Below are 16119 nucleotides of genomic sequence, written 5' to 3'. Positions count from 1 at the left end.
CAAGAAAATTTAATACATTGTTCTCCCCCTGTTTCATTAAATTAGAGGCTCTCAAGATTTGTAATTTGGTTCATGAGTGATGCATAAGATATACTAACCAAATAACACGCCTCAAGGTGTATCATAAAGATTTTCAGATTAAATTTCAGATGATACATATTGGAGAGTATTAGGATCATTTTTCATTTTGTATTCTTCCTCTCTCCTTTAGTTATAGATATACGCGATTAAGTTCCGTGAGACCTCTCCTTCTGAAATTTTCTTTCTCCCCCTCTATTGATCATTCCATTTAAGAGTTTAGAATTTGAAGATAATGTTCAATAAAATTGTCAATCTCAAAACTATATTTTCTATAAGTTTCAGCTTATTTTCACAAGATTCAAGGTTTGAGATAAGACAACCTTTATAGAACTCATCTCAAGGTAATTAAAGCGTGTCTTGTAATATAAGGAGGTTCATCAAAATCAATCCATAAAATTTAAGGTATACATCAAATTGAAGTAACTTTAGGATAAGATACTGAATATCTAAAGCTCCCCCTCAAAAGATGCATACTTCTTTAATCATTCTTTTCTTTTGTTGAATTTCAGATTTTAGTGACAAACATGAATAGAACTGAAATTCTATGATATCGAGAATGGAGAGTGATCAAGAATTATTCAAAATTTATAGCAATCACCCTTTTTAATCTATCAAGAACAAGTTATGCTTCCTCTTAATCTTTGAGACAATGTACTGAAATATTAATCAGAAAATGATTCATTTGACGCTCAGTTTCTTTCAACAGCATTTACATTTTCTTTCTTTTAGAGTCATTTGAGTGAGGTGAAATATTTCTAGCTTTTAGATCATTCACTCTATATATATTCTGATGGAAATCTTTAAGAATGTAGGAGAGAAAAACATATAGATGATCATTGAGGTATATATATTTATAGAACTCAATTTCTTAATGATAGTTTTTCAGCGATGTATACATGAATCACAATAAATCTTTTTAATATCAAAATAAAATCATATATTTAGAAATTTTTGTTTGCAATCAAGATCATCGAAAGATACATCATTTGAACCAATATTAGTATACTTTGAAGATAAGAAATGATATGTTTCGGATGCGTATCGGAGCAATCACCAAAAGCATCAAAATTAATTCTGTTTTTCTTAAAGTAAGACTTTATTTTAAAAATCACATTTAGTTTAAGCTTTTATACAAAATCAGATTCTGAATTACATAGGATTTTCAATAAAAGCTTTCTAAGTCATAATATGAGATATGTATCTTTCACAATGTAGCTCATCTTAAATTGTTACGATTGAAAAATACATATTTCAATAACATTAAAGCACTTTCAGAATCTTTGTGTTTAATTTTGAGTTTCGAAACACAATAAAGGATATTTTAACAAGTATTAGGACATTATGTATCAAAGTTAGGCAAGTAGAAAGATAGATCAAAATCAATTTATTTTCCCTAAATAGAGATATTCTTCTCTTCTCCTTTCTACAATTTTATTTAGCTTTCAGATTTTAACAATGATTGTGAATGACAAATCTGAAATTTCTTTTCAATAAAACTAAACAAAGATGTTATGTAGTATTTCATTCAATCAAGTTGTCCAAGTATGGGGAACTACAAAAAATATTGAGAACCCATAATTTAAAATATCATGCTATATGCAAAATATAGTGTGTGTTAAGTCATACATTAAAATATTAAGAACAAGCATGTCAAGGATCGAAATCAATTCTTTTCGAATTAACTCCCTCTATTTAAATATAATCTTCCACTAATTTCATCCTTAAGGTGTGTTTCCAAGTGATTAAAACTTGACTTGATTCTTCTTATATACTTTCATTTACTTTGTCATTCATTTTTACTTTCTTATGCTTTATACTCTATTTGCTCCCTATCCGGTGGAGTTGGGAAGGGGCACGAGGTACTACCACTAGCCTCCCTCTTGTGCCGTCCCTAATATGCCCTACACCGAATAGTTGGATCAAATAGTGCCGGGTACTACCACTAGCCTCCCCATTGGCACCATCCCTATGATGAGCAATATAGAAAGGTTAAAATGTTCACTTCAAACTCTCCCTGTTTAAGTGTAATTAATTATGGATTTTATCCCTTCCAAAAGAATGCTCACACAAGTCTCACAAATGTGCCGAATATATTATGTTCATTTTGCTTTTCCTTAAGATTGAAGTATTTGCCTTTACTTAGATTTTACTTCTCTTGAATAACATCCATTTTCTTTTCTTTATCTCTCTCTCTTTTTGTTATTCTCAAGTAATTTACATGAAAGAGCAGAATAAAGAATATGCAAACAACATTTTCATTGTGCTCAAGGATTCATAACTTCTCACAAGTTATTTTACATCAAAATTTTAAGCATATACTTGTGTATTTCATGGTTATGACACAGGCAAAGATATATTTTAGTTTGGGCAAACCATGAAACAATTTCTAAAAGTATAAGTCAGTCAATACACATATAGACATGATATCAAAAATTAATAATTAAAAAATTTAATCATGCCATAATAGGATTTAAGTTATTGACTTAGCTCAATTAATTTGTGAGAAAGGTATCTAAAGTTACCTATTCATTGTATGTTCTTCAAGCCAAACTAGATTTCTTATGTGTGAACTTTTGGCTGAAGAAGATCCTCTCTCTTGTTTGCATGTGAATGTTTAGTGTATCTTACATGAAGATATCCTTCAAGTTGAAATTTCTCATTTTTCTTTCTTGAAGGAAGGTTATTAGTTTCTTTAAGATACAAAGCATTCATCCAACATATATATTTTTTTTAACTAGATGACTCAATATAAGATATGACAATAGTTGCATGTTGAGTCACTTTACTCAAGAGATTGCCTAAATATAAGCAAGCACATATCATTTGAACTAAAGAGATAGATTCATTAACCAAGATAGTTTAAGTCAATTTAGTTTAGATTCTATTTGCTTAAGATAATTATCAATAAGATATGTTAACTATGTTTTAATCAATTTATCTTAAACATTTGTTTCTATCAAAATTCAGATTATGATTTATTTGTTATCAATAAAATATGATTAATTAAAGTTAGATTGAAGTCTTGCACAAGGTCACATAATGAGCATACAATCTGGTCTACTAGCTGTAAAATAATTATTCTATCATGCTTCAATACAGCTTTAACACAATAGATCTACTTTGCTCATCCTTTTCAAATTCTACATGATGGGGTCATAGATATACCTTCTTCATGTCAATCTTCTATAAGAGTTTTCTTGTGGACTAACGTTGGTCAATGAAGATTCTCTTTCCTGTTTGTCTTAATTTGGAGTTTGAGAGAAGATGTTAATTCATTCATCATATTTCAAACTCACTTTGCAATATAACTCTTCATTAGTAGAACCAAAAATGATGTCATCAATGCATACTTTGAGCAAATAAGATATCACAAATTCATCTTTTTGATGCATAGATTTATCACTATTACTTTCTATCAAAAAGGTTGCTTAAGCTTTTATATATCATGCTTTTGATGCTTGTTCTAAATCACATATTGCTTTATCATATATGTAATGTATATTTTTAAATATGGTGGTTATTTTTCATAGATCTCCTTTTTAATGAAGTAACCACATAGGAGTGACTTCTACACATTCATTTGACAGAATATAAAGCTCATGAAGCAAGCACATGATAATGATGATCTTTACTTCTAATCATGCAAGAATTTCATCAAGATCTAATTCATCTTTTCTTGATTGAATCTTTTAGTAGTCACCAATTTTTCTTCATTAAGTGCATTTCTGAAAACTCAATTTGGTTCTAATTATTAACAAGTTTTCAGATTGTCATATGTAAAAGATTAAACATATCCATATATAATTTGATTTTAGTATCTTGATAATGAATCATTAGTCTCATAAAGAATAAACTGAATTGATATTTCTTTAACTAGAATCTTTTCATTGAATATTCTATATGCATTGCTTGATGAATGATATCCAAGGATAGAAATATCTTTATCAGATTTGGCATTATTTTCATAAGAATATATCAAGTATAACGTGTACGACTGAAAAATATGAAAGATATGCAGTAGTTCATTTTCTATTTTTCAGAAGATCAAATGGAGTTTTCGTCAAAAATAGACCTAATAGAAACCATATATATGACAAGCAATGATGATAGCTTTTAAATGACTATCGTACAACATTGCCTTTTTCATTTCTTCAAGGATTCTATTAACCCTATTTTACTTATGGTGTTCTTTGGTGCAGAAATAATTGTATTCAATATTATTTTCTGTGCACAACTTAATACAAAATTGGTTTTCAACACTATGCCATGATACTTCTTTTACTTTCATAGTTTGCAAACCTTTTTCATTTGATCCCTTTCACAAGATTTAGCAAATGCAGAAAATACTTTAATTTTACTTGCCAAAAACAAATCCAATGTAAGCTTGTGAAAACTTAGTGATGGAAACAACATCTTTAGATTTAGAACTTGATTCTTGTTTGTTTCCTTAGTTAACATGCATAGTAAACTTTGACCTTGCAGAAGATATTCTAAGTAAACCAATGACAAGATCTTTTGAGATTAGGTCCATACTAGCATAAGTTAATTTTATATGCCAAAAAGAATTCTTTGATCATAGTATTTATAATGCATATATTCAAAGATATACCAAGTACACATTTTCATATCTATGATCAATGAACAATAATGCCATGGATAAAAACTCTCAGTCAAGCATATGGAGAATTCATAGAGTTATTCTTAGGAGAATTGATTTACCAAATTATCCATCTATAAGTAAAGAAAGATGGAGTGATTTGGATATATTTTCTTTTCATATCAGAAATATCACTTATATCACAAGAAAAGAATGATTAATACTTGCAAGATGTGTTTTAATCAACTAATAAAACAATTTCAGTATGAGAGGATGCAAGAATTACTAATTTCATTATTTCTTCCATTTTAGTCACTTTTCTTAAGTATATTTTAAGTTTCATTCTTTATGTTCCATAGGTACCTTGGTACACCTATGTGTACATCCTCATTTTTTCATTTTGGGTACCCAAGCTTGCTTGAGTCCTTGAGAGTTAGGACATATGGTTCCTTTTGGAACCCATATCTGTTTAATAGTAATAACTTTACCATTTGATTTAATTATACTAGAACGATAGGTAAAGTTGTTATTCCCATCCTTTTCATTTTTGAAATAAGTTATCTTATTTAATGGTTTGCTTGGTAAATTGATAACCTTTTTCTCTAGAGATTTATGGCTAAGTGAAGGAGTCAAGCTAAATTTTGATTTATCAAAATCAGCATGTTGGCTTTCAAACATCATTTTTAATCTTTCTGAACTTACAGTGAATATGTAGCATCAAAATGTCCAAAACCAATTGCACTCGCTTTCTTGGATAGGGAATGAAACTGCAGACTGCTTAAAAAGTGCTTCCAATTTCTGACACTCAATATATAAAATATGTAATTGACATTTCTCTGGACATTTCCATCTTCTGAGCAAATGCATTACTATCTCATAAATATATAGTCCTTTAACCATCCATGATAGCTCCAACACTCTGGCTATCTATGACTTGTTAAGACGCAAGCAAAGGCTCCAAAACAAGCCTCATAATCAGAAACTAGGAGTGCCATAAACTAGATTATCCGATGTTTAACTGCAGTAACTAGATGTCCAATTGGTGGTAAAGGCGCTCTTGTCAACAAGAATTACAACATCTCAACCTGAGAGAACAAGAGAATTGTCATGTTATTAGCATCAGTCATTCCCACAAATTTTCATCATCTTTCCAATTCATGCTTCAAGAAAATGATAAACATCACAAATCCACACTGCTAGCTTCCAAAGAATTCATCCAACCATCAAACCTACGTATTTTGTCTAAAATCAAAATCCCTGTCTACATCAAACATCATTTGGACACATTAAAATTCCTGCCTTTCTACGGTACATAGAAGCCAACTCCAAAACTAATAACTCCTTTTGTTTGACTTTCACAACCAGATTCCAATCCCAAAATTATTCAAAGTCAGATCACTATTTCCTGCATAAGACAAAGAATATTATATGTTTATTGGGGAGAAAAAGAACAGCATGAAAATCAGCTAGATATATTCCTACAAAACAATTAATTGTTGGTCCCAGGCATTTCCTACTTTCAAGATAGAAAAACACTGAGAAAATATGATTTTCCTCCTTGTAATTAAAATTAAAAGCAATAAATTGAATTTTATACAGCTTAGAGGTGGTTTATGAGAAAGTTGACAACATACCTGTAACAACCCAGAACCTCGCCCAAAATAGCTAGCCGGAAGGTACTATTTGGGTTCCTTGATCCTGTATAAATAACCAAGATCTACCCAGCGAATAACCGATGTGGGACTAAACACACGCCCGCACGGGTCCTCACATACTCCCTCCGTTCAAGCCCTGACGTCCTCGTCAGGCTAAGGGTTCAAATCCATTCAAATATAATCACAAATACCACGATCGGCTCATGGTTAGCCCCAATGGATCCGTGCTGCAGTGTCCCCTAGTCCACATAGGTTATGGGCCAGGTCCGCTCTGATACCATTTGTAACAACCCAGGACCTCACCCAAAATGGCTAGCCGGAAGGTACTATTTGGGTTCCTTGATCCTGTATAAATAACCAAGATCTACCCAGCGAATAACCGATGTGGGACTAAACACACGCCCGCACGGGTCCTCACATATAAATAAACGGGGTGCAACACGAGGACTTCCCAGGGGGTCACCCATCCTAGTACTACCCCCGCCCAAGCACGCTTAACTGTGGAGTTCTGATGGGATCCGGTGCATTAGTGCTGGTATGATCGCACCAATAGTCCCACATCGGAAAGACTCGTTCCAGAGCCTGGGCATATGAGGCGGGTGTCTCCTAATCCTGCAGACGCGTTTTGGGTGGAAAACAAAACCGGGGAGGGGTGAAGGACGCTTGCGTGAAGCCCCAGAACCGGACAATATCTGGCAGGGGAGCCTCGCGGTCCCCCCTCATGTGGCCCCCACGTGGGCACTAGGTGCCTCACGTGCCTCGCGCAGGCGGGGGCGTGACATTTGGTATCAGAGCCGAGGACGGCTCTTGTCCGATGGTGGGAAGGGTGTGAGGCCCAATAGTCCCACATCGGAAAGACTCGTTCCAGAGCCTGGGCATATGAGGCGGGTGTCTCCTAATCCTGCAGACGCGTTTTGGGTGGAAAACAAAACCGGGGAGGGGTGAAGGACGCTTGCGTGAAGCCCCAGAACCGGACAATATCTGGCAGGGGAGCCCCGTGTTCCTCCCTCATGTGGCCCCCACGTGGGCACTAGGTGCCTCACGTGCCTCGCAGAGGCGGAGCCGTGACAATACCCCTCCAAATCCCGTCCGGAAAGGTCCATGAGATGCAACAATATATGGCTGGAAGTAACTGGGCACGGATGAGTTTGCATTAGGAACAAGACCGTATTGCTGAAAGTAAGCAGGTATAGATAAGGAGAAAAACAATGAGAGCCCAACTATGATATTATTTCTGGAGCTTCCTGTCTCACTGTAACGGAGGTTTGACAGGCCCAGAGCAGCAAGCATGGCCCACATAAAGCAAAGAAGAGCAGCAACCATTACATCAGGGATAGAAGCAATAAATCCTCCAACTTTACCTGTATGCATTAGAGACAATCGAGCAACGCATAAGGGCATACATAATTTGTTAAGAAGATAACATTAAAAAAGCAGGAAGAGAGACTATAATAAATTGAAAGAAATATAATACAGTAAGATCACTCCCATCTCAGTTAATTTTCATTCTTCATGAGCAATTTGGTCAGTCAACTGTTGAAAATATAAACTGAAAGATAACAGAACCACTGCTTACCAACAAATGATAACAGTATCAGAATGACGGCACCCAACTCAACTGCTCTCCGGCTACCCATAAAGAAAGATAAATCATCCATCAGTCCATGATCAAACAAGAATCTTGGCTAGGGTCTCTATCTCTTCGCTCTAAGTTCAGTTCATCAGGGTCAGAATTCCTCTTTTCTCTGAGGGAGAGAGAGGGAGAGAGAGGAAAAAGAGAGTAGGGACCGGACCTGAAGTTCTCGGCGGTCTTGGGGGCGATGTCGGCGAAGAGCTCCATCTTGATGCGGCCGGCCGGGATGGTGCCGATGGTGACGTCGAAGAAGACGATGGGGTTCTTGGGGTTGGGTGGCCGCTGGTGCCACTCCACCGCCACTAGAAGGCCTGTTCATGAAAGCGGCGGCGAGGGCGAGGAGGCAGGGGAGGGCTTCCGCGACATCGGAGGAGTTGGTGGTGGTGTTGGGGGTGAAGTCGGGGTTGGGAAGGCAGCAGGTGGCGAGGGAGGTGTTGGAGGGGGCAGCGGGGGAGGGGCAGGAGAAGGCAGGGTCGGCCAGGGAGAGGGAGGAGGGGAGGGGGGCGGCGGGGGGAGGGGAGCCGAAGAAGGTGCCGCCGATGGAGATCTGGGCGCGGATCTGGGAGGGATCGCCGGCGACCTCGATGGGGTACTTGAGGTCGGGGTTGGGGGAGCAAACCCTGGTGTGATCACTGTAGCCAATGCGGTGTTTGGGTCGAAGCCACCCATCTCTCGTGACGTTCTTGCAAAGGCCTTTCAGGTGGACAAGAAGACTATTGACTGGCTGCAGGCTCAGTTCTGGATGGACAACAACAACTGATTGTTGGTTGTCTAAAGAACCTGAATAAAGTTTCTGATTTAATCAAACTTGAGTTGCTACAGCAGAGCTCACAAATCAGATGTGCAGAGAGTAACAGAGGCAATATTCTGAAGGGATTTTTCTTATGTCTTTTAGACTTCCTTACAAGACAGCAGGGCTTACAAATTTTCTTAAACACATTGGACAGTTCTGGAACATTAAAAAGAGCATACATGATCATAGAGAAATGAAGAGACACATTGACCATACAACTTGGACTGCATAGGAAAGGTAACAGTAATTAAAACAAGCTCTAAGTGCATTAACTTCCAACACTCCCCCTTAATGCACTTTCTTCACAACTCCAATGAGATTTCTGAGATAACAAAACTTGTTCTTTGGGAGTGCCTTTGTCAGTATATCTGCTAGCTGCTCTTCACTCTTGCAATACTTGAGCTGAATTTCACCATTCTCTATAGCTTCCCTTATGAAATGGTATTTGATTGCAATATGCTTGGTACACTACAGGAAAAGTCGGTTTTACCGACGCTTTTTTGCCGACGCTTTTTACAAGCGTTGGCAATTTTCGGTCTATCAACTAAATGTGGCGATGCTTGTAAAAAGCGTCGGCAAAAAACGACACTAATTCATGTCGGTGTAATCGCAGGCCTAAGACGACGCTAAAAAGCGTCGTCAATCCCTTTTCAGAAGCCATCCTCACGCTGTCGTAAAATATTTCGGGATCGCAGGCCTAAGACGACGCTAAAAAGCGTCGTCATTCCCTTGTCCGACGCTGTCCTAAAAAACCCCATGGGGCTCCTTTTCCTTGCCATGACCTTCTCCCCCCTCTCCCCCCTCTCCACCCACCCCTTGAAAAACTACTCTCCATCGCCTCTTCTCCCCTCCACGGGCCGCTCAAAACCCCTCCCCCTCGCCGCCCTCCCGCTCCAGCCACGAGAAAGCCAGCTCCGCCCCGGCTCGTTCGCCGGATCCGGCAGCGGAAGCAGGGAGGGGAGGTGCGGAGGGTCTGGTGGCCGGATCCGGTGGTATTGGTTGCGGATCTGGCGGCGGACTCCTCTCGTTTGGTTGCGTATCTTTGTTCGGGTTCTTGTTGATGGGGAACTGCTGGAGCGCGAGGATCAAGGCGGAGAGCCCCTGCCACAGCGCTTCAGCTTCAGGTATGATGATGAACTGGTGAGGCTTTTTGGTTTTCGAGGCCTCTTGATGCTTGGCTATGGTTTTTTGGATGACTTTATCCATTTTTGGGGGGTCTTTAAGCTGAGATTGTTGCGCTTTGATCTGTTTAGAGAGTTATACTTCAATTTAAAAAGATTTGTTGCTTGCTATCAGCCAGCTAGTCTAATTAGAAAGTTTCATGATCATTTATTTTGCCTGCGTGCTTGAGTTGTTTGGGTCTTTCGATTTTCTTGGGCTATAGATTTGGGCGGTGATCTTGCGAAAGGTTGCTCTGACTTCTCGTAGCGAGGATGAGATCTTGCAATCTTCCAAGCTGAGGTGCTTCACCTTCAGTTCCACCATCTGGCCATCCGGCCCCCAGGGCCTCATGTTCCCCATGATCGAGTCCCCCGGCGCCACCGAGCTCGCCGTTCTGCTGTTTCCCACCGCGCGGCGTCCGCGGGTCCGCCGACACAGTGGTGCGCGCCTCCGCCTATGGCATCGACGATGGCTACCTGGCGCGGGTTGACGAGGAGCTGCTGGTGATGTGCCAGGTGGAGACGGCGGCGGGGCTGGCGGAGATCGAGGCAATCGTCGGCGTCGAGGGGGTCGACGTGGTTCAGATGGATCTGAGCGCGAGCATGGGGCATCTGTGGGATCTGAGGGATGCGATGAAGGAGGCGGAGAGGAAATTGGGAGGAATCGAGGCTCTGATTCAAAATATTTTTTAAATTTTTTTTTTAAAAAAAATATTTATAACGACGCTTTAAAGCGTCGGCGAAAACCCAAAACTGGTTTGGGCTTTCCTGACGCTTTAAAGCGTCGGCAAATGTCGTTTTTTGCCGACGCTTTTATTAGCATAGGGAAATCCCTGTTTTTACCGACGCTTTCCCTTAGCGTCGGCAAAAACCGGACCCACGCCCACCTGCCCGACGTCTGACCCACGCTTTGGGATGCGTGGGCTGGGAATTCGCCGACGCTTAAAAGCGTCGGTAGAGACCAAAAAAACCGTCGGGAGATATCCTTTCTTTTGTAGTGGTACGATCATGACTGATTGGATTTTTCCCAATAGCAATGGCTGATTTGTTGTCACAAAACAATATGGTTTCTTCTTCCCGTCTTTCTCCAATGTTTTCAAGAATTCTTCGCAGCCACACAGCTTGTGAAGTTGCTTTTGCTGCAGCCACATATTCTGCTTCTGCTGAAGATTGTGCCACAATGTTCTGCTTCTTAGATGCCCATGAACATATGCCTGAACCAAGAGAAAAAACATAGCCACTTGTACTCTTCATATCATCCAAACAACCAGCCCAATCACTGTCACTGTAACCAATTAGACTTGAACATTCTCCAGCCTTGTAAAGAATCCCATAATCAAGAGTGCCTCTAAAGTGTCTAAGAACTCTTTTCCCAGCTCCATAATGGTTCTGACTGGGCTCTTGCATGTAGCAGGAAAGTAAATTTGCAGCAAACATTATGTCTGGTCTAGTGGCTGTAAGATACAAGAGGCTACCAACTAAACTTTTATACATTTTAGCATCTGCCTTCTTAGCACCATCATCCTTCTTCAACTTTTCATTTTCAACCAAGGGAGTAGAAACTGACTTGCATCTGTCCATATTGAATTTTTTAATAATGCCTTTTGCATACTTCTTTTGAGAAATGAAAATCCCATTTTGTGTTTGGGATACTTCAATTCCTAAAAATTAATGCATTAGCCCCATGTCACTCATTGCATAAGCCTGCATCATATCTCTTTTGAACTCTTGAATCAAGCTTTCATCATCACCAGTAAAGATTAAGTCATCAACATAAATTGAGACTTTCAACATAGAAGCTTTTTTCTTCATGACATAGAGAGTGGGTTCACTTTGGCTTTTCTCAAAGCCCTTCTTGGTGAAGTACTTGTCAATCTCACTATACCAAGCTCGTGGAGCTTGCTTCAGCCCATAAAAGGCCTTTTTCAGTTTGTACACTTTATGTTCTCCCCCATTCACCAAGAATCTGGGTGGTTGCTCAACATATATCTCTTCTTCAAGTGTCTCATTTAAAAAAGCAGATTTAACATCAAGCTGGTATATTTTCCAGCATCTTTGACCAGCAAGAGCAATGATAGTTCTTATAGTTTCAAGTCTTGCAACTGGTGCAAAAGTTTCATAGAAGTCAATACCTGGCTTTTGCGCGAATCCTTTGGCGACAAGCCTTGCTTTGTGCTTTTGAATGCTGCCATCTTGATTAAACTTAGTCTTGTATATCCACTTCACTTCAATTACATCTCTTCCTTTAGGCCGATCAACAAGCTCCCATGCATGGTTTTTTTCTATCATACCCATCTCTGCTTCCATTGCCTTGACCCAAACTTCTTGTTGTTTTGCTTCTTCAAAGCTTCCAGGTTCTAGGATAGAAAAATTGCATGCCTCATACACTTCACTCAGACTTCGCATCCTTCTTGGAGGACTTTCAGGTGAAGAGTTGATGGGAGAAGACAATCCCGAGCTTGAGCTTGGATTTGATGGGGCTGTAAATGACTGAGAGGAAGCTCCATCATCTGAAATTTCTGGAGTATTGTGCTCCACTTCACATGTTTCAGATGGAATCTCCTGCACTCTATTGTTAGTCCACTCCCATGAAGCTTTTTCATCAAAAATAACATCTCTACTGATGATTAATTTTTTAGTTTCAATATTATAAAGCCGATACCCTTTTGTCTCCGAGCTATATCCAACAAAGATACATTTTTCACTTTTCATATCAAACTTTGCTCTCTTCACACTAGGAATGTGTGAGTAGCAGATGCAACCGAAAACTTTAAAATGCCTTACCGATGGCTTGATTCCGCACCAAGCTTCAATTGGAGTCTTGTTCTTCACTGCCTTTGTTGGACTTCTGTTGAGAATATAAGCTGCTGTATAAACAGCTTCAGCCAAAAAAGTTTTTGGTAAGCCTTTCTCATTTAACATTGAGGTAGCCATTTTCACAAGAGTCCGGTTTTTGTGCTCAGCCACTCCATTTTGCTGTGGGCTGTATCCTGCTGTCAATTGCTTCCAAATACCTTCATCTTTGCAATATTCTTCAAAATTTTCTGAAGTGTACTCGCCTCCCCTGTCACTTCGAATAGTCTTAATAGTCTTGCCACTTTGTTTCTCAACGAATGCCTTGAATTTCTTGAACACAAGAAAGGCCTCTGATTTTTCTTTCAAAAAATAAACCCAGGTCATCCGAGAGAAATCATCAACAAAAATAAGAAAGTACCTGTTATGATTCAAAGAGGGAGTTCTCATTTGTCCACATATATCCGTGTGTATAAGCTCCAATGGTGCCTTTGCTCTCCATGATCTTTGTTTTGGAAATGATCCACGGTGTTGCTTGCCCATTATACACCCTTCACATGGATCCAAACTGATTTCAATGTCAGGCAGCCCATTCACCATATTTTTCTGCTTTAATAGCTTTAGCCCATGGAAGTTTAGATGACAAAATCTTTTATGCCATAGCCAAGAATCTTCAACAACTTCTCCTTTAAAAGCCGAAACTGATTCATACTTGAATTCAATAAAAAAATTTCTGTTCTTGGTCATCTTGACAGATGCAGATAGTCTTATTTTTTCGATCATAAATTATGCAGCCATCATCTTCAAAGCAGAGACGATAGCCATTCTCCACTAGTTGCCCAACACTTAGCAAGTTCTGTTCAAGGTTAGGAACAAGCAAAACATCATGAACATGCTTCGTTCCTTTTCTAGTTTCAACAGCAATGCTTCCTTTTCCTTTGGCTTGAACAATAGCTCCATTTTCCCAACCGTACCTTAGGTGTGACTGTAGTATCAATACCAACAAATATTTTTTCATTTGGTGACATATGATTATTGCACCCACTATCTAGGTACCATACACTATTCTTTTCTTCACAAGCTACTTGACAAGCATAAAATAAATTCCCTTCATCATCAACCTTTTGCTCAGTGAAGTTAGCTTGATTGTTTGTCTTAAATCTGCAATTTTTTTCAATATGCCCAAACTTCTTACAGTGATTGCATTGAGGCTTTCCACGATGCCAGCAACTTGAGGTATCATGGTTTGTCTTTTTGCAAATCTTACATGACATTTTAGAGTCATTGGAGAACATACATTTCTCATAATTTCTTTCTTCCTTCTTTGAGTCATCCTTCTTCCATCTTATTTGTTGATTGCTTGAATCACCTTTCTTGAAGGATCTTTGAGGCTTTAAGTTGAGCTTTGATTGAAAAGCACTTTCAATCGATTGGTCTGAACGCCATTGTCTCCTGTGCTCATGAGACTCCAAGGAACCCATCAATTGCTCAATGGATAAGGTGCTGAGATCCTTTGACTCTTCAATTGCTGCAACAATATAATCATATTTTTCGGGCAAGCTGATTAAGATTTTCTCAACTATCTTCTGATCAGAAATATCTTCACCATACATCTTCATCTGATTGACCACATTAATGACTCTGGAGAAATAATCTTTTACAGATTCAGATTGCTTCATTTTTAAATTTTCAAACTCCCTTCGTAAGAATTGGAGTTTTACTGTTATGGCCTTACTGTCACCTTGAAACTCCCGTTGCAAGGTCTCCCAGGCTTGGCTGTATTGGCTCTGATAATTCTTGGAAAAATGGTTGGAGAAACTCCATTTTGAATCTTGGAGAGGGCTCTAGCATCTGTCATTCTGTTTGCATCAAGTCTCTTCCTTTGGGCATCAGAAAGTCCACTCTCATCATCAGGATCTTCGAAACCTTTTTCAACAATGTTCCAAAGACCTTCAGCCAGGAGCAAAGTCCTCATTTTCACCTTCCAAAATTTATAATTTTCACCTCCAAAAACTGGAATAACAGAGAAAGAAGGAGCAGGATTTTCTGCAGCAGAGGAGGCCATCTGGTCCTGTAGTTGCTGTCTTCTTTTGTGGGAGAAATACGCCCTGATCTATCTATCGAAAACACAGCTCTGATACTAGTTGTTGGTTGTCTAAAGAATCTGAATAAAGTTTCTGATTTAATCAAACTTGAGTTGCTACAGCAGAGCTCACAAATCAGATGTGCAGAGAGTAACAGAGGCAATATTCTGAAGGGATTTTTCTTATGTCTTTTAGACTTCCTTACAAGACAGCAGGGCTTACAAATTTTCTTAAACACATTGGACAGTTCTGGAACATTAAAAAGAGCAGACATGATCATAGAGAAATGAAGAGACACATTGACCATACAACTTGGACTGCATAGGAAAGATAACAGTAATTAAAACAAGCTCTAAGTGCATTAACTTCCAACACTGATAACTCTTTCTTTGCTACAAGGATTGCTCCGCTGATTCATTTGTATTATTTTGATTGTTACACTTATTCGTTTGCATTCTTTAGCACAAATAAGCAAACAATGAGTTGACAATTCTACAGCAATAAAGGCAATTTATTTCCCAGTAGGAGAAAGTGCTTCTTGCTTCTGTTTTTATTTTTCTTTTTGCTGTAACATTAGGTCAAGATGTTTGTTGGACTTGATATCACAAATTTCTTATTCCTTTATCCACCAACTTTATGTTTGTGAGCGGATAGGATGAATTAAGCCATAGGCATCATGGAGGAAAAGATGGATTTTACTGAATGGAGGGCTGAAAAAGGAAAAGTATTTGGATCTAGATTGTCTTTCAGCAGCCATGGCTTCAAAAGTTTGGCAAAAATAGAATAGTGGTGTATGACATCCTCCGCACAGGTTTGAGAAGCACCTACTTTTAAGCTTCTGTCTGGACTCAGGCTACTTCTAATTTTGACTATTAGGAAAACAGCTATTCCTATCTCTATCTCTCCTCTATCCCTGGCTGCAGGAAGAACAAAGTTGAAGGGAGGCCACAGGCGTAACAATCCTATATTTTTAATACAAATCAAATTGGATTATTGATCCAATATCTTGGTTAAATCAATCTCCATTTAAGTTTTTAATAATTATATCTTAGACTAGTGGCTGGTTATGGTGCATTATTTGCAATATTTCCGAACCCAAACAACTTCCAATTATTTACCTGAATTGGCTGATCATGTGACTTGTTCGGTAAATAGTTCTGGCCTAATAAAGTTGAAAATAACTTAATGAACTCATCAAAAATTGTTAAGTACAACTAGAATACATAATAGTCGATTTGAAACCATATTACTTCAAAAATTTATTAGATTAATATAATATCTATTTTGAAAAATATTTAAAGACATACTTACTAATGAGATGTT

General features: G+C 38.5%; 3 protein-coding genes and 1 non-coding gene across 4 annotated transcripts in view; 2 read left to right on the top strand and 2 right to left on the bottom strand.

Annotated features, from left to right (window-relative positions):
• LOC113461322 (putative germin-like protein 2-1) overlaps nucleotides 1-8900 on the top strand; it is a 30205-nt gene extending 21305 nt beyond the window's left edge. The window contains exon 3 of the mRNA XM_039128613.1: nucleotides 8667-8900. Within this exon, the coding sequence (XP_038984541.1) occupies nucleotides 8667-8726 (60 nt within the window). The 3' untranslated portion in view covers nucleotides 8727-8900. The remainder of the gene's footprint in view (nucleotides 1-8666) is intronic.
• On the bottom strand, nucleotides 6764-6882 carry LOC120111802. Its single transcript, XR_005513198.1, has one exon. It is a non-coding gene; the product is annotated as a 5S ribosomal RNA (ribosomal RNA).
• Nucleotides 8901-9011: 111 nt separating the features above from the next.
• Nucleotides 9012-11500, bottom strand: LOC120111454 (secreted RxLR effector protein 161-like). Its single transcript, XM_039128499.1, has 2 exons — nucleotides 10920-11500; nucleotides 9012-9222 (listed from the first exon to the last, which is right to left on the bottom strand). The coding sequence occupies exons 1-2, from the start codon at nucleotides 11498-11500 to the stop codon at nucleotides 9048-9050; spliced, it is 756 nt and encodes a 251-aa protein (XP_038984427.1). The 3' UTR covers nucleotides 9012-9047.
• LOC120111765 lies at nucleotides 9523-10604 on the top strand. The gene is made up of 2 exons (XM_039129659.1): nucleotides 9523-9883; nucleotides 10144-10604. Exons 1-2 carry the CDS (start codon nucleotides 9537-9539, stop codon nucleotides 10154-10156), a joined length of 360 nt encoding a protein of 119 aa, XP_038985587.1. The 5' UTR covers nucleotides 9523-9536; the 3' UTR covers nucleotides 10157-10604.
• Nucleotides 11501-16119: the final 4619 nt, after the last annotated feature.

The sequence above is a fragment of the Phoenix dactylifera genome, chromosome 8 (assembly GCF_009389715.1).
Source record: "Phoenix dactylifera cultivar Barhee BC4 chromosome 8, palm_55x_up_171113_PBpolish2nd_filt_p, whole genome shotgun sequence".
Classification (NCBI taxonomy): Eukaryota; Viridiplantae; Streptophyta; class Magnoliopsida; order Arecales; family Arecaceae; genus Phoenix; species Phoenix dactylifera.
This window is presented reverse-complemented; position numbering and strand designations above follow the sequence as displayed.